This window comes from Dendropsophus ebraccatus, chromosome 1 (assembly GCF_027789765.1).
Source record: "Dendropsophus ebraccatus isolate aDenEbr1 chromosome 1, aDenEbr1.pat, whole genome shotgun sequence".
In the NCBI taxonomy this organism is placed as follows: Eukaryota; Metazoa; Chordata; class Amphibia; order Anura; family Hylidae; genus Dendropsophus; species Dendropsophus ebraccatus.
This window is the reverse complement of record NC_091454.1, coordinates 34383281-34409268: the sequence shown is the minus strand read 5'-3', so window position 1 is coordinate 34409268 and position 25988 is coordinate 34383281. Positions and strand designations below refer to the sequence as shown.

The 25988-nt window shown below is 45.0% G+C and overlaps 1 protein-coding gene across 2 annotated transcripts; it reads right to left on the bottom strand.

Moving 5' to 3' along the window:
• Positions 1-1088: 1088 nt before the first annotated feature.
• On the bottom strand, positions 1089-25988 carry LOC138792250 (histidine--tRNA ligase, cytoplasmic-like). 2 transcript variants are annotated; one of them, XM_069969460.1, is made up of 13 exons: positions 25856-25988; positions 20529-20618; positions 15746-15865; positions 14096-14191; positions 12817-12942; positions 11457-11564; positions 11075-11173; positions 10163-10256; positions 9423-9550; positions 7944-8204; positions 7022-7138; positions 4194-4340; positions 1089-1302 (listed from the first exon to the last, which is right to left on the bottom strand). In XM_069969460.1, the coding sequence occupies exons 1-13, from the start codon at positions 25943-25945 to the stop codon at positions 1243-1245; spliced, it is 1536 nt and encodes a 511-aa protein (XP_069825561.1). In that variant the 5' UTR covers positions 25946-25988; the 3' UTR covers positions 1089-1242. The 2 variants fall into 2 exon arrangements, with proteins under 2 accessions (XP_069825561.1, XP_069825568.1); XM_069969467.1 differs by lacking the exon at positions 25856-25988 and adding an exon at positions 25351-25507.

Here is a 25988-nt window from a genome sequence, read left to right as displayed (position 1 = left end):
GTTTTGATGGATGCAACCACCAACACAGCTGTGAAGCTGGCTACACATGGAACAGAAGAAATGTTTTCATGTCAGACATTGTGTTTGTGTTGGTCAAGGAACGGGGTTTGACACCTGTGCCTTAGGGCTACAGGGGATGATAATTTAGACTCCTGCCGTCCCAGTTTACACTTTGAAATGATTGTACAATGCAGATTTGTAGTGTTTTTTTTTTTTGCCACAAAAACAAAAAACACCACATAACAGTCACATACAGTGATCCTATGGGACCCACATTCTGTAGAATTTCTATCGAAATCACCTGTAGCCTCAAATGCCTAGATTCCAATAGTGTTTTTACTTTCTTGCTACTCCACTGGTTGCCAAGATATAGGGTCAGGACTTTATTTGGCATCTGATCCATCTTGGACTATGTGCTAAGGCTTAAAACTTTAGTTGTTTCTCTGGAAATTTTTTTTTTTTTTTTTTGGATCTACAGTGTTCATCCCTGTTGTTAACCAGCTCCCCCTGTGCATGGACAGTATTTTGCAGGCCGGACCTCTGAGCTCCCGGCATCATGATACATTATGTTGCTGGGAACTCCAAAACGGTTTAAACGTTTGCACTACTGTACTGACACAGCCATGAGAACATTTACTAAGTGGCCCCTTAGGCTTTTCTGCTGCCTCTGTAACTCTAGCACCATTAGAGTTGTTACTATATATATAGCCATGTTTTGCAGTGGAGGGATTCAGAACAACCAGTATACACTCAGGCACCCTTGTATACCGCCTAGACTATTTGTGTATACCCCTCAGACCACACCTGTACATCCCCAGACATTCCCTATATACCCCCAGTTACGTTAACTGTGCTGTCCAGACAATCGCTCTTTTTGAAACTCTTGGTATTGAACGGTTTGCCTCCACATAGAAAATCTGATGCATCATGCATCCCTAGCACCCAGCATGTACTAGTGTGTGTCCATGTCTGCTGGATAATCCCAGTCTGGCTGCAGGACTGGGCCGTACTCACCGGCTAAAGCAGCGGCATGAAGTGTGGCTGATTTATTAAACCTAGAGATACAGAAACGCAGTAAAGTAACAGTGTTCACTTATGTAACCTTGTTTATTATGCGACTTGTGAACAGAGAAACGGAAGAAATGTAAAATATTTGCACAAATGGTTTTTAAATAGCTGAAAACAGAAGCTCGGAGACAGGTGGACCCGAATATGTAAGAAACTAAACTGTATGGCAAGGTCTTAAAACAGACTGGTTCTCCTCTGAATCTCTTCCACCAAATTTTGCCTGGAAACATCGACCTACATCAGAAAGAAAAATTACCTTGGGCATTAAAGATAAACTGATAGTTTATACAACATTAAATCGAGTAAATCAGAAAGTACAGTACACTGGGAATTGTAAGCATCATAATCACATTAAAGACTTGTTCCCTGACACCAGCTAGAAAGACCAATGTTCCATCTTTTTATCTAGTGTAACTATCGGACAACAAATGATGTAACTTACATTTAATTAACATGATGGCTCAGTCAACATTAATTCATTTTTATAAAGAAATCCCATATTGCTACTAATCCTGAGGGGGCTGCAGCTGCTCTGTCAACCACAGGAAACTACAGCATGGCTCCATTAAAGTGAATGGAGACAGCTGCAGTTTCTTCATCCTTAGGGTCCATTTACACAGAAAGATTATCTGCCAAAGATTTGAAGCCAAAGCCAGGAATGGATTTGAAAAGAGGAGAATATCAGGCTTTACTTTATGACCTGATCTCTGTTTATAGTCTCTATAAACAGAGATCAGGTCATAAAGGAAAGCCTGATATTTTTCCTTTTTTTAAATCCATTCCTGGCTTTGGCTTCAAATCTTTGGTAGATAATCTGTCAGATAATATCTCTGTGTAAATGGACCCTTAGAATCATGGCCATGACCATTCTAGTCATGAAGCAATGCTAGTGATACACGATTACTTTATAAGGGTGGGTTCCCACTATGGAATCCGCACAGATAAGTTCCGACAGATGCAGTCGCTTGTACTCGCTCGCGGTGGCGTGCATGTCCGCCCGTCCCATAGACTCAATTCTACGGACAGGCGAATTCCTCTCTCCGCTGACATAATTGACATGTCAATTCTTATGGCAGAATCCACCCGGCCATAGAATTGTGTCTATGGCACAGGCGGATATGCGCGCTGCCGCAAGCGGGTGCAAGCGACAGAATCCGCCGGACCTTATGCGCGTATCCTCATAGTGTGAACCCACTTTAACCTTCCTTTATGCCTTCCCCACAACATCAAGTCAAACTCTGTTCAATGTGTGGTGCGGGTGCTGAGGGCCTGCACCACACTGATCAGGCACTGATTGATGATCTATCCATTGGATAGATCATCAGTCTATTTTGCCCACAAAACCCCTTTAATTTAGATGATGTGGCCAATCATAACTAAGACATAGCAATCACTAAGCTCAGGGAGATCAGTAAAAAAAAAAAAAAAATCCACACTCGAGTCTCTATTAATACATTGCCCCCTATAAATTTGAATATGCCAAAAAAAAAGGGGGTCTGTGGAGCCTCAGCTGCGAGTCTCAGAACACGGGAATAGCCAGATATCCCTCCAGGGAAGGAAAACCTGTTTTCCTTTCCTGGAGGGTTTTCTGGCTATTCTAGTGTTCTGAGACACAACCATGACATCTAGGCAGTAGTGATGAGCGAACTTGCTGAATATTTGGCTTCAGCTGAAACTGAATGCTCTGCATTTGATTCCCTGTGGCTGGAGAAATAGCATGCAGCCCCAGGGAGTCCTGGAAGACACAGATCCAGCCATAGGCTGTTTGCATGTTTTTTCTGGCAGCCCTAGGGCTGCATGCTACTTCTCCAGCCGCTGGGAGTCAAATGTTGAGTGTTTAGGTTAGACAAGTTTGTTCATCATTACTAGGCAGCTATCTTACACGTACCATCTGCTCATAGTTTCAGCACCACAATCATAGGGTGGCAATTTGCCGTCACACCTTCTGAAAGCCTGTGTGGCTGCCATGTCAGATCTACTATTACAGCTTGCCATAGGCAGGCAGTAATAGGAGATTGTTAAAATGACAGTACGTTGCAATACAATACTATTGTACTCATAGTCCGTCATACAATACTAATGCAGTCATAGTCCCTCATACAATACTACTGCACTCATAGTCCATCATACAATACTACTGCAGACATAGTCCGTCATACAATAGTACTGCAGACATAGTCCCTCATACAATACTACTGCAGTCATAGTCCGTCATACAATACTATTGCAGTCATAGTCCGTCATACAATACTACTGCAGTCATTGTCCCTCATACAATACTATTGCAGTCATAGTCCCTCATACAATAGTATTACAGTCATAGTCCGTCATACAATAGTATTGCAGTCATAGTCCGTCATACAATAGTATTACAGTCATAGTCCGTCATACAATACTATTGCAGTCATAGTCCGTCATACAATAGTATTACAGTCATAGTCAGTCATACAATACTATTGCAGTCATAGTCAGTCATACAATACTACTGCAGTCATAGTCTGTCATACAATACTACTGCAGTCATAGTCTGTCATACAATACTACTGCAGTCATAGTCCCTCATACAATACTACTGCAGTCATAGTCCCTCACACAATACTATTGCAGTCATAGTCTGTCATACAATAGCATTACAGTCATAGTCCGTCATACAATACTATTGCAGTCATAGTCTGTCATACAATACTATTGCAGTCATAGTCCCTCATACAATACTACTGCAGTCATAGTCCCTCATACAATACTACTGCAGTCATAGTCCCTCATACAATACTACTGCAGTCATAGTCCCTCATACAATACTATTGCAGTCATAGTCTGTCATACAATAGTACTGCAGTCATAGTCCATCATACAATACTACTGCAGTCATAGTCCCTCATACAATAGTAATACAGTCATAGTCCGTCATACAATAGTATTACAGTCATAGTCCGTCATACAATACTATTGCAGTCATAGTCCCTCATACAATAGTACTGCAGTCATAGTCCCTCATACAATAGTATTGCAGGGTACTGTATAAGAATTCAAAAGGTCTCTTACTAGAAGTCACTCATTGTTACAAGATACAGATACACCAGAAACTGCAGAGAACAGCATTGTGTGAACCTGGCCTTACGCACCTCTTCCCTTGTTGATACGTCTCGGAGCTTCACAACTCCATCTTTCAGTTCCTGCTCCCCAATAATGGCCACAAGTGGAATACCAGTCTCTTCACAGTACTGCAGCTGGTTAAGTAACTTTGGGTTCTTCTTGTACAACATCTCTGCCTATGGGGACAATAACAAAAGCAGTTTACCCCGAAACATGGACAGGTTGTAAAGTCAGACTGTCAGGATTCAATAGACCCCAAACTCCCAGTCACCACACCCTCATGCATTACAATATTGTCTATCAATCCCAGCACCAGCACAAGGCTATTGGCTACCACATGGGGCATAATTGTGGATGTCTGCATTTACTGCAAAGTCAGAATACAGCTCTGAAATAGTTAAACCATTATGCTACTTTGTCAGTGCAGTAACGCGAAGATTTAAACTGTTCAGGCGCTCCTGGAATCATCATTCTTAATGTACTTGTCTGTTGCATAGTACACTGTCCATAATTATGGACCATGAAGGGAACCCATGAATGACCTCCTAAGGCTAAAAACAGAAATGCTGCAGATTTTCTGTGCCAGAGCAACAACTGGATCTAGCAGGGAAGGGACTTCTGGCTTTTGATCACTTGCTGCTGCTGAAAATCTTCAGCATTTCTGCAATACATATTCCAGGAGGTTTTCTTATTCTAAATAAACAAATAATAGTGATCTATAGCGCTATAGATCACTATTATTTGTTTATTTGCCATATACTAATATAGAGGATTCGGAACCCTTTAGATCTATATAGCGGCATAGTGGCTAGGTACCTGCAGTGCAGTGCCGCACAGTGTGAACTAGTAGGGAACACACATTTATTGGTTTTCTTATTCTGTCAGTCATTATGTAAAATTATGTAGCTACTTGTCGTAAATTTTGACACAATAAAACACCATTTTTGATAGCCCAGTCCCCAGTGCTCCTAGCGGCCTTACTAGGCAGAGATTTCACAGCAAACAGCACGGGAATGGAGCGGAGGATGAAGGTAAGAGACAAACCTTCATCCTTAGCGCTCTGTTCGCACTGGGGGCTTTCAGCAGGTTAGATTCGTCTAACCTGCTGGTAGAAATACCACGTTAAGGCTACAAACCCACTTGGCGGGTCTGCAGCGAGTCTCCTTGCTGAGTTTTTGCAGCGAGACTCGCTGCAGATCCCAGCCCTATACTTTCATTAGCAGAGAAGCTCTCAGCAGGGATGTACATCCCTGCTGCGATTTTGTCTGCAGCCCGCCCCATTAACCCCCTAGCCGCCGGACATTATACATTACCGGGTCCCCGTTCCTGCTTGCTTCGGGGCTCCCGGTGTCTTCACGGCCCGCCCGGCCAATCAGTGCGCTGCGGCGGGGCAGCGCACTGATTGGCCGGGCGGAACGTGCCGGGAGCCGCCGAAGCAAGCAGGAGCGGGGACCTGGTAATGTATATCCTGCCCGCCCCCCCTGCAGCCCCGATCGCCCCCGGCCTCACTATCGCCCCCCGCAGCCCCCGGCCGCACGATCGCCCCCCGCAGCCCCCGGCCGCACGATCGCCCCCCGCAGCCCCCGGCCGCACGATCGCCCCTTTATCAACTTTATCAACATCATGAACCCCCCCCCCCGTCATCTTTACTATTTGTGGCCCTGGAGGTGCTTGGGAAGTCAAAACACCCAAATTATCTTTTACACAGTCTACATAACACCTACATAACAGTTTCTAAAACTCACAATAACCAATATGAGATTTAAAGAAGCTGTTCACAAAAAATTATTATTGGCAACCCCCCAACCGCTGGCACATATATTTACTGCAGCTGATTGGTGTCCCGTGGCACAGCTTTGATCCGGTCGCGCAGCACCGTTCAAATCCAGCTCAAATCCGCTCACTTCCACCTCTGCAGTGACTCCTCTTCTGTCTCCTGTGATTATACGCAGGAACTCACGCGCTTCAATGCATATTCTATGGAAGCGCGTGACTTTCGGTGTTCAATCACAGGACAGAAAAGAGGAGTCACTGCAAAGGCTAAAGTGAGTGCGGGCTGGATTTGAACGGCGTCGCCCCACGGGACACCGATCCGCTGCGGTGAGTATACGTGCCAGCACCTGCTTCTTTAAGTAAACCATGTTTTTGACTTCTTGACCACCTCTAATAGCTGCAAGGAGTCTGTAGGAGCCTCTTGATCTTGAGAATTGGGACCCACATCTGTCAGGCATATCCTGTGGACAGTTTCCAATGGAAATATCCAGTTATTAAAAATTTAATATTTTCTTTCCTTTTTACCCTTTTTTTTGGAATTATTTGTATCTTAGGTTGGGTTCAAAGTACGTTTTCCCATTCATTTGACAGTTTTCATATGTTTAATTTTAACATTCAGAATAATAAAGTCAGTCAATAGGAAATGGACTCTGCAGTATGGCATACAACAGCATCCATTTCTACCATCCATTTTTTGGTGTGAACCTGCCATAGCAATAACAAATTACAATATTTTTATAGTATTGCACAGATACTGGTTAGGACATTCTTCAGGTACTGTAACTGGACAGCCTATGGTGCCTTTGTTAGTTTAGGGTCACACTGATGGGGCAAATTGATAGGGATCCATTCTATCTGATCCAACAAGTCAATCACCACAATCCTCAAGATGGTGAACAGGCTCTCCTCTTATGATAATTCCCACTGAATATCATGAAATATAAATATGATATCACTGCACAGCACAACCAATGAGTCTGTAATGGATCATTCACAAAAATCTTGTGTCTCAACTCTTAAAACATGAACACTAGCTGTAGTCGTGAGGTAGTGGAGACAACATGGACCACATATGATCTTTTACCTTGATACCGGCATTCCAGAGTTCAGCTATAAGTTTCATTCTTTCTTCTAAAAGCTTCTTCTGAGCAGCTGCAACTAGAACCTGAGTTTCTGTGGTCCGAATCTTCTCTTCAGAAGCCTGATAATAAAAATATATATAATAAAAATTTGAAAAGTTTTTGTTAAATGAATCTTTTAGCATCCCATTTCTCTATGGTGCTTAGTATACTGTATGTTACAAGCTTTTGGCTTACACAAATAAGCCACATAAAGTCTTTGTGGTGCTGCTCTAGCTCCCCCTGCTGTCCACTCCAACAAACTGCAGGTATATTAGTAGGTTTACTTCTGAAGTGTAACTACCATTTTAAAAAACTTCTGACATGTCATAGTGACATGTCAGAAGTGTATATCAGTCGGGGTCTGGCTGCCGAGAACCCCGCCGATAGCTAGAACGGAGAGGCTGCTGCCCGCGGGAGCACGCGCTCTGCTCCTTCATCTCTGCTACAGGGAGCTGAATTCCGTAGACTGCTCTTACTTGCAGCTCCCTGTAGCAGAAATGAAGGCAGCCACCAAAGAGTTTAACTATAGGAGACTATTCCTTAAAAAAAAAAGTTTCAGATCAGAATCGCAAACATTAATTTCTCAAGTGTGGCCTCTGGTGCATGTGCACTGTTAAAACAGAGGAGAATATACCTCTTTTCATTATGCATGTGTAACAAAACTAAATGAACTCTCCTTGGCTTCATTGAAACAATGCATTGTGAGTTTGGGACTCCTGGTTAGATGTCTGATTGTATCATGCTGCTGGCTTCATACAAGCAGTTTCTATGTATGACAGAGTTTAGCCTACATCACAATGGACACTTATATTGTGGTCCAGGAAGGAGATATATGGTGCCCTCCCGCAGGAGTCATAGTACAAAAAAAAAAAAAATGTGGCTTACCTCCGCTTTTTGCTCCATGATAGAAAATATCCTTTCAATTCCAATACTGACGCCAACACATGGAACTTTCCTGCCCTTAGGATCAAACATCCCCACCAAACCATCATAACGTCCTCCTCCAGCAATACTGCCGACATTGACCGCTTCCTCTGCGTGGTCATTTTGTTGTTGCTGTTCCCCTTGATTCTGAATTAGAACCGCTTCATAAATGACTCCAGTATAATAATCCAAACCACGGGCCAAGCTAAGGTCAAAAGAGATCTGCAAGATGGAATAGAAGGAGCCCTTATTACTTGTGGTTACAAGAAATGGCTTTTCTGAGGATCAGAAAGACACTCACACTTTTGTGCATGGGACATTTTCCTGTCCACATGGCAGTACCACCCCTACCCAAATACTGCTGCAAGATTAGCATTGCAACTTAGCAGTCTGAGAAAGCAGTATAAGGCCTTGTGCAGATGTCATATTACAGGCCTATTTTGTACATTACCAATACCAATACAGTGCCTTCAGTTTTATACACACTATGGCATAGATGTCATAATCCAGAACAACCCTTCTAGAGCATGGCTATGTAACACTTAACTGAGCACGTTACGGCAGCGGACCAAATCCCTGTGGCTGTGTGGTATGGAGTTATACACCACAAGCCTCAATGTAATGTGCATGAGACCTAAGAACCCACAAGGAGCTCTAATCGCACTGTGGCATAGTGGGGCTGTAAGAGGCAGTTCTATGCCTCTGGAGTGGGAATTGGAGTTCAGGTGGAGCTCCCGCTCCGTATACTCCACTCCAGCCCTAGAGCTAATGAGGCTCTGAAACCCACCTGGTGGAGCTCTATTAGAGACCCCAGAGCTTTCCAGGTGATGGCTCCCAGGTGAAGACTCCCAGGGTGGGAGAACACAGGCAGCGCTAGGCCTGTGGGAGCTGCAGACAAGAAGTCTGGGTGAGACCAGTGTACCTGATAAAGTTGAGCAGTAGGCTCAGAAAGTCAGCTAAGGAAGCTGTGTTGTGTTAGTCAGTGGCTAGACGGCCTATGTTTTATTTTATTTGCAGTGTTACTTATATCTTTTTGTTTTTCCTTGAATGGATAAATAAAGTTGACTGTGGTCAGTAAAAGCATACAGCACTGACTGGACTGTAATTTGTGATGTGCCAATCGTCTCAGAGCCAGGAGATGGCGATCCCAGCAAGTGAGTAACCCCCAGATTGTCACAGCACCTATAAGATGTTATTATGCAAGGAAGAAAACAGGACAGAACTTATGGTGTGTTTACACAGGCAGATTTATCTGACAGATTTTGGAAGCCAAAACCAGGAATGGATTTAAAAAGAGAAGAAATCTCAGTCTTTCCTTTATGACCCGTTCCCTGTTTATGGTCTGTGCCTGACTTTGGCTTCAAAAATCTGTCAGATAAATCTGCCTGTGTAAACGCACCATTAGAGACTGTGAAAGCACTCAAAGCTGTACCTACTCACCTTATCGGTAACTCCGAACAGCTCCAAGTACTGAAAGAGGGTTTTCATATCATTCAGTCCTTCTAGAGCCTGCTTGTTCTTTGAGAGCTTAGGATCATTCAAAAGCCTCTCGATAAGATCCAACCCACCTAAAATAAGTTACAGTATTTAGGTTACTTTAAGAGCTATTTCCACATTTCTTTTCTATTCCTCCAATGCAACTTAGTGATTTTGTTTTGGTGCAGTCATAAATAAATATATATATATATATATATATATATATATATATATATATATATATATATATATATATATTTATCGCTTTATTCTGTTATATAGAACACCTTTGTGTCTTACGTAGACATTACAGCCCAGAAGAAAGGAGTCTATTCAGGTCTTAATTAGAGATGAGCAAACCTCCAGCATGCTCGAGTCCATCCGAACCCGAGCTTTCGGCATGTGATTAGCGGTGGCTGCTGAACTTGGAAAAAGCCCTAAGGCTATGTGGAAAACATGGATATAGTCATTGGCTGTATCCACGTTTTCCAGACAACCTTAGAGCTTTATCAAACTACAGCAGCCACCGCTAATCAAATGCCGAACGTTCGGGTTCGGATGGACTCGAACCCGAACCCGGTTCGCTCATCTCTAGTCTTAATTATTTCTGCCTCACTTAGTATGTAAGTCATGAGGATTGCATCTCTAAGGCGGTGTCTATGAAAAATTATAATGCAGTACCGCACGTTAAACTTTAGACTTGCCATTATTTTTTACATATTCCCAAATCTGGTCAGCAACCTCGCAGGCAAGTCCCTTCTCTCCAACCATTTCATTCTTCACCTCTTCCCAGGGGGTCTGAAAAGATAGAATAAAAATATTGATTCCATTTCTAAAACAAGAGGAGCAAGCGCCACATTGGTAATGAAAGGACTGGATTCAGATATGTAAAACAGAAGCTGTAAATGTGATTTTCAAGGCAGATTTGCTGAGCCCTCTCAAAGATACAATTGCTGTCCAAACAACTCTGAAGGATGGGGGACAAGGGGAATGGACTTCATACTTCATACTGAGCAAGGGGTCAAAGCTGCAGCACATGCATAAGTAACCTAACTAAAGCATTGCCATACATTTTTTTATTTGATACGAAAGTGGCCAAGCCCATAAACTTTATCCATCTTTAGGGTGCCTTCACACATAACGGATCAGCAGCGGATTTCACGTAAAGTATTTTACATGTATGAGTGTTTTAGTGTCACTTCCATTGATTTCAATGGATGCAACAGCTGATCTCTCTCTGAAACTACCTGGAGCGAAGGAAGTTTAACCTGTTAAATGCCACTGTCCAATCATGACAGCGGCATATAATGGGTTATGGTGGCCGCTGCGGGTATACTCACGTGAGTGGAGGTCCCGCGACGCCGTCCGGACCCCCCCACGGTCTCCCAGGTAATCCCAAGGGCCTATTGAAGGCCCCTGGGATTACCATGGATATTCCTCTGCTCAGCCATGAGCCTGTCGGCATGATGCTGACAAATTCAATACATTGCACTACAGTAACATTACATAATCCAGTTAATAGCTCCTAATGGCTGAATACTGGAATAAATAATCTGCTTCAATAGAACACACCATTTTCTTTGAGTAATATTAACATAACAGATTGTTTTTTTTACCTTATCTAATTTGTCCACCGAGGAGCAAATTGTACGAAATTTTGCATCTGGTACGCCACATACTGCAAACATCCCGTCCAAAATTCTCCTGTCGTTCACCTGTATATGGAAAAAAAAGTTTCTTCATAAACTCAATAAAGGTGTCACTTTATCACATACATCATATAATACAACTATTTACAGTCTAACCCATTTCTGCTGCCACAATTTTCATTTTTTCCGTATGTTATCACATTCTTGCCTTACAGGATCCATAACACTTTCATGTTTTTTGACTGCTTCAATATTCAGATACTGGGGATTGCAAGCACTGTTCCGTGTTATAACTATCTTATTGGTATCCCGTCACTGAGCTGTATGGTACTTTATAATGTCACTTCACCTTAATCAGAAACTCTCCCAACTCCAGTTCGCTCAGTATTTCATGAACGATCTTCAGGCACTCAGCATCAGGGATCATTGGGTCATACTGGCCAGCAATGTCAAAGTCCTGGATGGAAACAAAATAAGCTTGTATAAGTCCTATTATCAGTTACTAAGCTAAAGGAAGCCTGGAGACAGTCTGGTGCGCAAACCCACAAACAGCACCCTGTTACACATCTGTATAACACTGTCCATAGTTATAGAAAGCATCACAACCATTGTTATCTATGGCACCATGCACAAATCTGTATTTCTAATCCATGTTGCAAAAAATACTGACTACAGTACTGTACTGCCTGTATTTGTGGACTTGTTCATGAAAATCAATTAATCTGTACAAACTGCAGACAACTTGCATGGAATAAGGTCTGTAAGCATCAGCAATTTGCAGATCCTTTTCCTCACTCTTCCCTGTGTCTTAGGCTGTATCCATGTTTTCCTGGATTTATCTAACTTGTAACTGGTAATCAATCGACTGAACTCAAGTATGCTTGAGTTGGGATCATCTCTACGGATGATGTGGACAAGAAATTGCAGACCCGAAAAAAAAGAGAAAACAAGTGTTTTTTTTTGTTAAGGATTTAGGGGGAGATTTATTTAACTGGTGTAAAGTAGAATTGTCTTAGTTTCCCCTAGCAACCAATCAGATTCCACCTTTCATTCCTCACAGATTCTTTAAAAAAAATTAAAGGTGGAATCTGATTGGTTGCTAGGGGCAACTAAGGCAATTCTACTTTACACCAGTTTGATAAATCTCCCCCATAGTCTTAAAGTTGTCTGCACCTGTGGCCATACACTTTAAATAGAAGTAATCTGATTAGGGTGCGTTCACACGTATGGACTCCACTTGAAATTCTGTGCTAAGTCTGTAGTGTGAACGGACACTAATGAACTAATTCTCTTCATATGGGTGGCAATAATTGAATATGATGATGATCACTTCCTTAGTCCCAGCTACTATACCAAGGGTGTCAAACTCAGGCCCTCCAGCTGTTGCAAAATTACAATTCCCATCATGCCTTAACAGCCAAAGCTTTAGCATGGTGGGAATTGTAGTTTTGCAACAGCTGGTGGGCCTGAGTTTGACACATGTACTAAAGAGTATAGCGAAGCAGCGTGGTATCTGTTGTGTTTCCAGATTTCCCTTGTACATTACAGAATGGACAACGCTATCTTGCCCACCAAAAACAAGGGAAACCTGATAAGATGGAGGCTAAATGAAGGTGTGCCATCAGAAAAATCCATTTAAAATCAATAAGGATGGTAAACATTTTTTCTCTTCTTTGCAGTGAAGAATAAAATACCACACAAGGTCTTACACATTGGTAGAACTCTCTGTAGCGACCTCTGGTCATAGCTGGGTTATCTCTTCTGTAGACTTTAGCGATATGGTAACGCTTAATGTTGGTAATCTTGTTCATTGCCAAATAGCGAGCAAATGGAACCTGGCAGGATAGTTTAGGATATATATATATACACACACACACACACACACACACACACACACATACATACATACATACATACATACATACATATATATATATATATATATATATATATATATATATATATGAGAATGCACAAAGTAGACGTTGTTGGAATCACATGCTAATTTAGATGTGTGAATATAATAATGACATATAGTACGGTATGTTCACCCTGAGCAAAAAATAAATAAATATGGGGAAAAAAAAAAAAAAAAAAAAAAAAAAAAAAAAAAAAATCGGCGGAATTCCCCGGTGGAGCTCTCCACCTGCCTCCACAGTGTGTCTATCAGACAGTTTGCGTGCCTCTACGAATCTCCGCTCAAAGAATTGGCATGTCGCGTGACCCGTCCCATAGACACACTGTTTGACACTGAGTCAAGTGGGATTCTGGAGAGTACTATATGACTAAAAGGACTTGGGCACGGAGTTACACAAGTTCTGCATGGCATCCTACAGTATATTTAATCATAGAAGGTACACCTGGGCGTGTAGATCCTGCACATTTGTAGGTTGCAGAAACTGGCGCACCATAATTGTCCGATTTACAATAAATCTGGCGAAGAAAGGCCAAGAAATCGTTACAATCTGGCAGAGCCAATTCCTGGGAAACCCTTGCTGTCTACATGCAAAAAAATTATCCAACAAAATCCTAAAAACAAGTTCACCTGAATAAGCCCAGAGCTCTACTGTTACAGCCACCATCATTATGAATGGTGAGGTATACTCAGTTGTCACTCCATACAAACTCCCCCCATCTCAGATTGTGCAACTTTGTTGTTCTAGGAATAAAGCTATACACCTTAGATTTAAGACTCGCAGTTGATACCTCCGTCAATCTAAGGTGTATGGGGTCATCCCAAACAACCACCAACAGATGATGTCGGTGGTGTTAAAGGTCAGCCGTGATGAAAAACCTTTGTTCAGAGAAAGATAAGCCGCAGTGGGACCGCTCTTGCTCAGCTTACCCCTCCCACAAAGAACACAGGTATGCTCACCTGTGTGTGGGGAGTACGGGAGACATGACCGATAAACAAATGATTATTTGGCCGTCAGTTACTGAAGGTGTATGGCCACATTAAGGGTTGATCATTTTTCTGTAAAAGGATACCGTGAGATCATACCGTAGAGACAACAATTCACCTCCCTGATCTTTTAGGTCATATATAAGCTTAGAGTCTTCTCCATATTTTCCTGTTAGTGTTTCCTAATTTAAAAAAAAAAAAAAAAAAAATCAGATGTTAAAAAAGCATACAAAAAAAGCTTAAGCCAGCCATACATACACATAAGGGTATGTTCATATCGCGTTTTTGTCCACATGTCGGGTTGCATGCTGCCATGCAGCCCGATGTGCAGCCGACGGCCACATTGACTTAAATGAGCAGGACGGAGTCATTATGTGACAACGTTCTGCTCATTTGCCGGACGTACACGGCTTTTGTGAAGGACTCAAAAGCGTAGTCGACTACGGTAAATGAGCAGAACGTTGTCACATAATGACTCCGTCCTGCTCATTTAAGTCAATGTGGCCACACGGCGGGCTGCACGGCAGCATCCTTTTCTCACTGATACCCGACGTGCAGCCCGACGTGTGGACAAAAACGCGATATGAACATACCCTAAGACAGCCATCTCTATCATATCCCCCTATAAGAACAGGACTAGATGAGCAGAATATGTATGTTCACAGCTATACAGAGAAAGCTCTATCAGACATGTCTATCAGCCATATCTCTGCAATTATCTTCCTAGGAAAGAGGCATACATGTGACCCAACATATCCAATCCTAGTTACCCCTCTCATCGACAACTGGGGGGGGCATCCATGTTAGAATGTTGTCACATGTTATGTGTGTGGCACGCTTAACTGGGTTTTTACCACTAAAATATGTTATACCCTAGGTGATATATGTGTTATCTCTAAAAGTCCGACCGACAGAGACCTGCACTAATAGCAAAAATAAGAGCCCGTGTAAATGGAATAGCGGTTCACTTGAGTGACAACGATCCATTCACTGCTATAAGACAAAGATTCCAGAGTGTAACCTCCATCCGTACCATAGTAATAAATTGTGGCACCAAGGAACCTCTTTTCTTGAAATTTGCGGGGATCTCTGAGCCCTAAACCCCAGTGATCACGATTATCGTTGTAGATCGGGGATAAATGATTTTAGTTGGAACTATATATGATAATATAAAGCACATATACAACAGATGTGGTCAACCCAAAACATTCTCCAGGTTTGAATGATGATTTCACTGCAAAGTAAAAGTGCTAACCCAACCAAAAAAAAAAGTAGTCTTGTGAAAAAAAAAATAAAAAAAATCAAATCAGGCAGGGAGTGTGGGAAAATAATAAAGTAAACTTACACGTCCCCGCGCCTCCGCAGCGCTGCTCTGGGGTCCCGCTGAGGGCCACCAGATGTTATTTTCAGCTGGAATCTAGGGAGTCCTATACATGACTCTTCCAGCTGCAAAGTCACGGCCTGGCTGAACGTCTGCCTGCTCAGCCAGTCAGTGACCTGCCCCAGTCACTGATTTCTAAGCGGCAATCACTCAGCCATGATATTACAACAGAAAAAACTCCAGGAGGCCAGCGGCTGTCAGCTGGACCCAAGAGCAGCACTACAAGGCACGAGGGCAAGTATGTTTACTTTGTTATTTTTCCGCACCTTTTTTTTTTATTTCACGGGACATCTCTTTAAAAATGACCTTAACTGCAAGAGACATATGAAGGGATGTCACTGCTAGGCATCCATACCTTCAGCTCAAATACAGGGGTGTCTATAGTCTCAGCTCCATGGCGTTTAAAACAGCGGATAATGGTATTGAAGACCTTCTCTCGTATGGCCATCTGCTTGGGATTATAATCTCTTGTGCCCTAAGTAGGAAAAAAAAAAAGTTATCAATATATATCACACAAAAAACTGCAGTCATTTTCTATTACCTATCAGCTTTATTAACACTGGAAACTATGTGGTCGACTTAAGTCTGGGGGATGAATCCTGCTGACCTGATCATCTAGGGTGTGTGGTCATAGATAACTTGTGCCTCTATGCAGGCAGTCAGTGAATCAGCATTGCCAACTGCTTCTCTGAGCTTAATGCAGATAGTTCATGACTACAGCTCACACCACACTACATTGCCTCCCAGGCTAATACAGTACATACTGGAGTGTGTAACCAGTAACTTATCAATTTGGTAGATGTTAAGTGCATTACTCTCTCAATATGTACTCTTTTTTATCCAAGGTAAGGCTGTGAACATGGAAGGGAGAGCATTAAAACTAGGCCTCCTAAGTTATCAGTAAATTATAATAATCATCTTTGGAATGAATTTACTTTACCTATGGACAGGCTCGGACTGGGCCACCGGGGGGCCGGGGAAACCCCCGGTGGGCCCCGAGCTGGAGTGGGCCCCCTGCTCCTAGGGGGGCCGGGGGCCGCACCTCCCTTTTTAACTGGAAGCGATCGCAACAATCGCTTCCAGTTAAATGTAAGCAGTGTTGTGATTGACAGGGCGGGAAGCCTACGGCTTCCCGCCCTGTCAATCACTCTTGTGACCGCAAGCAGAGATTTGCTTGCGATCACAAGAGTTACGCAAGCTCCGTTGCGAAGTCCCGGCGGCGCCATCACTGACCTCAGTGTGCGCCGCGGCGGCTAGGACTTCCGGTTCATGCAGCGCATACCGGAAGTCCCAGCCACCGCGGCGCACACTGAGGTCAGTGATGGCGCCGGCGGGACTTCACATCGGAGCTGCTGTCAGAGAAGAGGACACCGGCGACCGACGGGGGATCGTGTGGTTAGGTGAGTTGTCTTGTGGTTTTTTTTTATTTTTTATCAGAGGGGGCAAGATAAGGGGGGGGGGCTGTATACAGGGGGAGGACAACATAAGGGGGGTTGTATACAGGGGAGGACAACATAAGGGGCTGTATACAGGGGGAGGGCAACATAGGGGGGCTGTATACAGGGGGGGGGGCAACAGAAGGGGGTCTGTATACAGGGGAGGACAAGAAGGGGGTCTGTATACAGGGGGAGGACAACAGAAGGGGGTCTGTATACAGGGGGAGGACAACAGAAGGGGTCTGTATACAGGGGGAGGACAACAGAAGGGGGTCTGTATACAGGGGGAGGACAACAGAAGGGGGTCTGTATACAGGGGGAGGACAACAGAAGGGGGTCTGTATACAGGGGGAGGACAACAGAAGGGGGTCTGTATACAGGGGGAGGACAACAGAAGGGGTCTGTATACAGGGGGAGGACAACAGAAGGGGTCTGTATACAGGGGGAGGACAACAGAAGGGGGTCTGTATACAGGGGGAGGACAACAGAAGGGGTCTGTATACAGGGGGAGGACAACAGAAGGGGGCTGTATACAGGGGGAGGACAACAGAAGGGGGGCTATATACAGGGGGAGGACAACATAAGGGGGGCTGTATACAGGGGGAGGACAACATAAGGGGGGCTGTATACAGGGGGAGGACAACATAGGGGGGCTGTATACAGGGAAGGACAACATAAAGGGGGGCTGTATACAGGGGGAGGACAACATAAGGGGGGCTGTATACAGGGGGAGGACAACATAAGGGGGCTATATACAGGGGGAGGACAACATAAAGGGGGGCTATATACAGGGGGGGACAACATAAGGGGCTGTATACAGGGGGAGAACAACATAAAGGGGTCTGTATACAGGGGGGGACAACATAAGGGGTTATATACAGGGGCAGGACAACATAAGGGTGGTATATACAGGGGAGGACAACATAAGGGGCTGTATACAGGGGGAGAACAACATAAGGGGGGCTGTATACAGGGAAGGACAACATAAGGGGGGCTATATACAGGGGGAGGACAACATAAGGGGGGCTGTATACAGGGGGAGGACAACATAAGGGGGCTATATACAGGGGCAGGACAACATAAGGGGGGCTGTATACAGGGGGAGAACAACATAAGGGGGGCTGTATACAGGGAAGGACAACATAAGGGGGCTATATACAGGGGCAGGACAACATAAGGGGGGCTGTATACAGGGGGAGAACAACATAAGGGGGGCTATATACAGGGGGGAGGACAACATAAGGGGGTATATACAGGGGCAGGACAACATAAGGGGGGCTGTATACAGGGAAGGACAACATAAGGGGGGCTGTATACAGGGGGAGGACAACAAAAGGGGGGCTGTATACAGGGAAGGACAACATAAGGGGGGTATATACAGGGAAGGACAACATAAGGGGCTGTATACAGGGGGAGGACAACATAAGGGGCTATAAACAGGGGGAGGACAACATAAGGGGCTGTATTCAGGGGGAGGACAACATAAGGGGCTGTATACAGGGGAGGACAACATAAGGGGCTGTATACAGGGGAAGGAAAACTTAAGGGGGCTATATGGGGCAAGGACAACATAAGGGGGCTATACGGGGGAATAGACAACATAAGGGGCTATATGGGGGGTAGGGATGGACAACATAAGGGGGCTATCTATATGGGGGATGGATAACACAAGCGGGCCAGTTATAAGGGGGATAACACAGGGAGACATCTATAAGGGACACTGGATGGGGGCAATTTATAAGGAGGACAACACTGAGGAGGCATCTATAAAGGGCACTACACAGAGGGGGACAACAATGGGGGGCATCTATAAGGTTAACTATACTGGGTGCGGTGTGTATACAATAGGCTATAGGGGGCATCTACTTTAGTGGACTACACAGAGGGGTCATCAATAAGGGGACTACACAGAGGGGGCCATATACTATAGGGCAGGAATAGGGAACCTTGGATCTCCAGCTGTTGCAGGCATGAAGGGAGTTGTAGTTTTGCAACAGCTGGAGAGCCAAGGTTCCCTACCCCTGATAATAGGGAATGCACAGAGGTTGTCATCTACTATAAAGGGATTACACAGAGGGGGATCTCTACTATAGTAGAGGCACACAGGGACACAGGGCCATCTATATGGAGGACTGAACAAGGGGCCATCTACAAGGTGTGTGCACAATATATATATATATATATACATATATATATATATGAACACACACACAATAGTCAGGGCTAACCACTGAGAGAAGGTGTAAAGGGGCCAATACAGATGTGCAGTTTGTAGAGAGATGAGGATGGTGACAGAGTAAGGAGCCTAATATATTTCTCTGGCAGATTCTGTGGATTCGTGGCTCGGAGAAGTTCTCATAACGGCCCAGGGCAGATGAAGAAGTAGATGAAAAGGGAAGAACTCCGATCAGAGAAGACGTCCCCTGTGAGTCACTAAATCTATGTGCACTGTAACGTATATAGTGTAGAGCTGGGGCTACCTCTGTATGACTGTATGAGGGGATATTGATCTTTGTTCAGAGGATTTTATTCAGTAGCAGCTGTGGTGTTAGTCAGTATGTGGGGGTGTTAGTCAGTAAATGGCGGTGTTAGTCAGTATGTGGGGGTATTATTTGTTACTTGTAATCTGGTGCGGTGTTCATTGGTCTTAGTATACCAGATTTGGTCAGTAACAATATGGTGGTGATGGTTGTGGTGTGGCGGTAATATTTCCCCCTTGTGTACTGGTAATTTTGGTCTCAGTATACAGGATTTGGTCAGTAACAGTATAGCGGTAATATGTATGGTGATACTATTTCCCTCCTGTATACTGGTTTATTGGTAATATCGGTCTTGATATACAGGATTTGGTCAGTTACTGTATAGCGGTAATATGTGTGGGGATATTTGCTCTTTATATACTGGTGTTATTGGTAGCATACAGTGTTATCATGCAAAGAAAATTGTCTTATAGCGCGATTACACCGGCCAATAATCGGTAACAAGTGCTCCTAGGAAGTCTATTCAGCCGATGATCGGCCCATGTAAAACTGCCAGAGATTGGCTGACATGCAAGCAAATGCCCCATAGTCGGCTGATTTGATCTTTTGTGCGGCTAAGATCATTGCTGTCGGCTGCACATCTCTATATATTCCTGCCCTGCTGATTAGCAATCATTTGCAGCCCTACACTGCCCCATATCACGCCGTGTTAATGTACCTTTATTAATGTTACCATAGATAAGTGTGGTGGCAGAAGGGTGGGCCCCAAGAATGATTTCCCCTGGTGGGCCAAGGCACTCCAGTCCGACACTGCCTATGGATGTTAAATAACCAAATGATGCCTGGCCACAATGAAGGCCCATCTATCTAGAACAGTGACTGACTGAGCGGCCACTTCCTTCAGTCATGTTGGGGGACTGGAAGTCATGTCCTTCCCCCTTTACATTTTGATATACTAAAGCATTTTCATTTGGGTGACTTTTCTTGTGTGACATTATAGAAGGTGTCCAAGGGGTTATCCAGCGCTACAAAAACATGGCTGCTTTTGTACCACCCTTGTCTTCAGGTCAGGTGCGGTTTGCTATTAGCTCCATTTATTTCAATGGAACAGAGTTTCAAAACCCCACCCAAACTGGAGACAAGAGTGGTGCAAAAGTGGCCATGTTTTTGTAGCGCTGGATAACCCCTTTCAGATCTGTTTTGTCATGAACTGATATTTTACCTTAGGGGTCTTGAGAACAAACTTGTGTTTCCCATCATCCGGCCCGAGTTGTGCCTTCAGCTCCAGGAGTTTTGCAACTTCTTCTGCAATCTAAGAAATAGGTAAATCATCCCTCCTGTAACACCAGAAAGGCACATAGAGGACAATACACAACACAATGCATGAGGATGTTCCACTTTAACACAGTTCTCAACTACAATATCGCTATAACACAATTATAGGATTTGGGGCAACATACACACACTGTGGATTGTTTCTGCAATGTGAACTGAAAATGTATTGGGGCTGGGGCACACAATCTCAAGATGACTGACGGGATGACCACAGATCGGACATGGTGACATAACAATAGAAATACAAATTTATATAGGCAACCGAACAAGCACCAAACTATGAAAAAAAGAACAAATATAACCTCCAATAACACCCTTACTTTTCTTGATTGACGTCACAATTTCAATGCTTAAAAAATAAAATACACTTGTATTCTTTTGTATACAATATGTACTGAATATATGTACCAAGTGTGGCTTGCATTAGGTCTCTGCTGCCTCCCCCCATACAGCTAGAACTAAGAATCATCCAGCTTACCCAGGACCCTGAATGGAAAGACAGCTGAACAACAAAAGCAGCAGGCTATTGTGAGTGTGGAACAATGATGTAATGGGAAGCTACCTCCAGTAGGTGGCAGTGTTGAGGGAGTGGTACTATACATACCATGTTTCTATATAACCAAAGGGAATGGTAAAAGCTGTGTGGAGACTTTTAGGCCATGCATGCTCCAGTGACAATTCTGGAAGGATCTTTCTTCAGTGGAGCATATATCAGCCTAGTGAACATGGCTCTGATTCTTACAGTAGTGGCTATTATGAACAGCCTGGGCTGCTGGCCTAACCAAAAGCATATGGCTGTGTAGATAACATATGGCTTTTTGCTTAGGCCGACTCGTCTGTGATAGCCACTGCTGTACTAAACGGACCTATGATCACTAAGGTTGTTAGTATATGATGTACCCAGACTATTAAACTGTATGAAAAGCATTTGGAGTATGTACAGGTAGTTAATAGGGCTTTGTGCGAGGGATAGTATAGGGTTTCACTGGTTTCTTAAGCAGGTAGGGGGTAGCTTGGTGCACCTACACCAGGGGAGGACGTCCGACTAATACCTCTGCTTCTGTGGATTCCTATCTCCACACCATAACTATATGGTCAGAGAGTTCCATCCTCCTGCTGGTGACAATAGCGTCAGTACAGTATCGGGGGCTGAGTATCTACCTTTTTATTAATAGTTCTGAGGTTTAGCATCCCTTTAAATCAGCCAGTTGTAAAGCATGCCCACACTTATACTGATAACAGAAATGCTGCTGAGGTGGCAGGATATACTAACACTCCGCAGGTGTACCTTTAGCATTAGATGGTGGCTCCAGCCATTACTCCCCTGCAGCGTTCCCCATTGTGTCTGGCTCACACCTCAGACAGGACAGCGGCTAGTGAGGCTACACATAAAGGCTTTACAATGTAACACAACAAAGAGCTCGGTGTAGAGTGACTCACGTCTATATACACAGATGTAAGGTCCCGGATTTATATGCACACACCCATAGTCATATACTACTCCGTAAGATCATGATAAAAGGGAATGCTAACACTTTACTGCATGAAAGAGATAGTGACCAGCTCTCCGCAGTGGGTGATGTCCTGGGCTGGAGAGAGTAACAGGGAAGATCTCAGAGAGCCAAGAGGGTGATGAAACCAGAGCTGCGGATTACAGCATTCTCCTGCACATGGCTCCCCTCCTATAACATCAGCAACCTGACAATAAGGGATACACAACGGGGCACCACCAGACTAATGGCTGAGACAGTAACTATAATTCCTTACTCCCAGCTGATCTTATATTGGGTTAAGGCCCTATTCCACGGAACGATTATCGTTCGTATTCGGCCGATATCGGCCGCTACGGACGATAATCGTCCGGTGGAATAGAGTGCAACGATCAGCCGACATCGTTCATGTCGGCTGATCGTTGCAGTCGCTTGTTTTTCAACATGTTGAAAAACAAGCGACTGATATAGCAGCGATATGCTGCCGTCACTCCGTTGAATAGGAGCATCGGCAGCAAGCGCTGTTATATCCTATGGGCTGCCCAGACGATCAGCGATCCCCCGGGCAGCCCCCCGCCGCCCCCTCCCGCACTCACCAGCTCGCTGCAGCCGCAATGAATAGCGGCAGCAGCGAGCGGGGAACGAGGCTCCTCTAAACGACCTGTGGAATAGGGGCATTATGGAGAGAGGAGGCCGCTATACCACACCGGATGAGACTTGTCTGGTCTTATTAATAAGAATAGGATCTGTGCACCAGACGCCTTATACTCACTGAGTATTATAAAGTGACTGTACCACCAGGCCCAGGCTGAGGCACTGGAGGCGGGCCGACCCACCCACAGTAGTGTTGCACGATGCACCGAAATATCGATACTACTATCGATATTTCGGGCAGAAAAACGGTTCGGTACCAGGATTTCCTGGTATCGATACTTTATGTTAAGCTGCATAATAGCGCAGCTTAATATAAAGTACAGCGCAGAGACCACGGCCGGCAGCTAGCTGAGCGCCAGCCATGTTCTCTGTGTGCCGCCCCCTGGTGTCCCCTCCTCCGCCCACTCTCCGCTCCCGGTGGCGCCAACTTCAAATAACCGGCACATAGCGATCGCTAGTGCCGGCTATTTTACAGGGTAGATGCCGCTGTCACAACTGACAGCGGCATTTAAACCCCCCCCCCCCCAGAGCCACTCCATATGCAGCAGAAGTCTGCTGTATATGGAGCGGCCCCCACTGCTAATGACTGCAGCCCGCGATATTACGGGTGGCAGTTATTTAACTATTTCCCCGCCACGGCTGCGTCCTTCCAGTCCTGCCCCCCATTGTCAGCCCCGGCAGCCACCTCTGCACCGCCAGTCCAGCCCTTCATCCACCCCTCCCCTCCGTCCCCCGGGACCCGCCGCTGCACTTTGCGGTCCCTCACACCGGCCAGTCCCCTCCCAGCATACCTGCTTGTGCACAAGAAGGTATGCTAGGAGTTGTAGTGCACGGAGGTATGCTGGGATCGGGAGGCTGCTGCTGCACAACTACAACTCTCACCATACCTTCTAGTGCACTACAACTCTCAGCATACCTCTTTGCACAAAGAGGTATGCTGGGGGTTCTAGTGCACAAGAAGATGTTGGGAGTTGCAGTTGTGCAGCAGCAGCCTTCCGACACAACTCCCAGCATATCTCCTTGTCCCCTACAACTCCCAGCATACCTTCTTGTGCACTACAACTCCCAGCATATCTTCTTGTGCACAAGGAGGTATGCTGGGGGTTGTAGTGCACAAGAAGGTATGCTGGGAGTTATAACAAACAAGGAAATATGTTGGGAGTTGTTGTGATGGGAGGCTGCTGCTGCACAACTACAACTCCCAGCATACCTCTTTGTGCATTACAACCCCCAGCATACCTCTTTGTGCACAAGAAGATATGCTGGGAGTTGTAGTGCACAAGAAGGTATGCTGGGAGTTGCAGTTGTGCAGCAGCAGCAGCCTCCTGACACCACAACAACCCCCAGGATACCTCTGTGAACTACAACTCCCAGCATACCTTCTTGTGCACAAAGATGTATGCTGGGAGTTGTTGTGTTGGGAGGCTGCTGCTGCACCACTGTACCTCCCAGCATACCTTCTTGTGTACTACAACCCCACCATACCTCTTTGTGGACAAGGAGGTATGCTGGGAGTTGTAGTGCACAAGAAGGTATGCTGGGAGGTACAAGGGAATTAAAAAGTGTAAAAAAAACCTAGGGAAATCCTACTGTGCTGATCCAGGGGAAGGCGAAAACCCAGATGACAATTAAAAAAATTTCAGAATAAAAGTTCTAATAATCCCCGCCTTTCCCTTTTATTCATGTCAAAAAATAAACATTTGGCATCATTGCATGCGGAATTGTCAGAACCATTAAAAGTAACAAAAAAAGTGATCAAAAGGTCACATAAATAAAAATGTGGTGCATGGGGGCATCATACCCACAGTCTGGGTGAGGGGGGGGATGTCATTATATTTGTATTTTAAGTGCTTTTTTTCAAAAGTATCGAAATGGTATTGAGTATCGGAAAAAAAAAAGATGGTATCGGTATCGAACTCAAAATTCTGGTATCGTGACATCCCTAACCCCCAGTAGGAAAAAACTCCAGCCCCTCCATTAGAATCAATAGAACCCTATCATAGAGGGGCTGGGGTTATCATAGGTGGGTCGGCCCGCCTCCAGTGCTTCAGCCTGGGCCTGGTGGTACAGTCACTTTAAAGTTAATGTACCATCAGGCCGGGCTGAAGCACTGGAGGCGGGCCAACCCACCCCAGTGGGAGGAAACCCCCACCCCTATGACACAGCTTCATTAGAATCAATGGAGCCGTATCAGAGGGGCGGGGTTTTCCTCCCACTGGGGGAGGGTCGGACCGCCTCCAGCGCTATAAAGTGATGGTAAATTCACTTTAAGTGTACGTTCACACTTACCGGATGCGCAGCTGATTTCTTTTAAATATCTAAACACAACATCAAATCTGCACCATCAAATCTGCTGTGGATCTGCTGCGGATCCTGTAGGTGTGAACGCACCCTAAACAGTTTCGGAGCTCTCTGTGTCATAATGAATGCTTATGTTGGGAGTTCCGCTCTGCAGAATGCAGCCCGTGCACGGACAATATTTTGCAGACATATATAGTATATTATCTCACCCAAACCCACATAAACACCTGAGTATGTATAAAGTCTTTAGTAAATCACTCACACCTGGCCATGCCCCCTTGTTTTTATTCTATATTCCTGCATTAAAGTAATTGTCCAGGTCTTTTGCACTTCCTGTGAACAGCTGCTAGCTCACATAACAGGCAGATAGAAAGGATAGCGCCATTCATGAATAGTGGCCACACTGGGTTACTGCAGCCCTGCATCACATCAATAAGAAAAACAGCCTGTCACCCATAGCAACCCAGCAGCTCAGAAAGCAAAATGAAAGCTGCGCTGTGATTGGTTGCTATGAGCAACAGCCAGTTTCCGCTCAAGTGAGGGACCTCTCTGCATCTGGTCACACCCTGATCCTGTGGGCGTGTAACCCGGCATACACCTGCCCCAGGAGGAGAGTGAAACAGCGCCCCCCACTGTAACACGGAGGCCACTGCCGGCAGCTACCTGACCAGAGGGAGGGGCCACCATGACATGTACGGGGGCTGCAGCACATGTGTATTATCACATTGGTCACACGCCGCCATTACACATCATCCGGTCCCGGTCTCACCTGCTCGGCGCTGGCCTTCTCCTGCTTCAGCCTCCGCACTTTCTCTCCCTGCTGCGCTACCGCCTGCTCCAGCTCTGCCCTATCCGCCATGCTGACCGTACAGAAGAAGCCGGCGCTGTCAGCCGCGCATGCG

Bases quoted from the DNA above. Each gene is read 5' to 3' on its own strand.
- LOC138792250 (XM_069969460.1), bottom strand. From the start codon at position 25,945: ATGGCGGATAGGGCAGAGCTGGAGCAGGCGGTAGCGCAGCAGGGAGAG. The intron at 15,866-20,528 runs GTAAAATATCAG...TTTCCTACTTAG, and splicing joins TTGTTCTCAAGACCCCTAAG to GGCACAAGAGATTATAATCC. The intron at 12,943-14,095 runs GTATCCTTTTAC...CTATCCTGCCAG, and splicing joins CTCTACGGTATGATCTCACG to GTTCCATTTGCTCGCTATTT.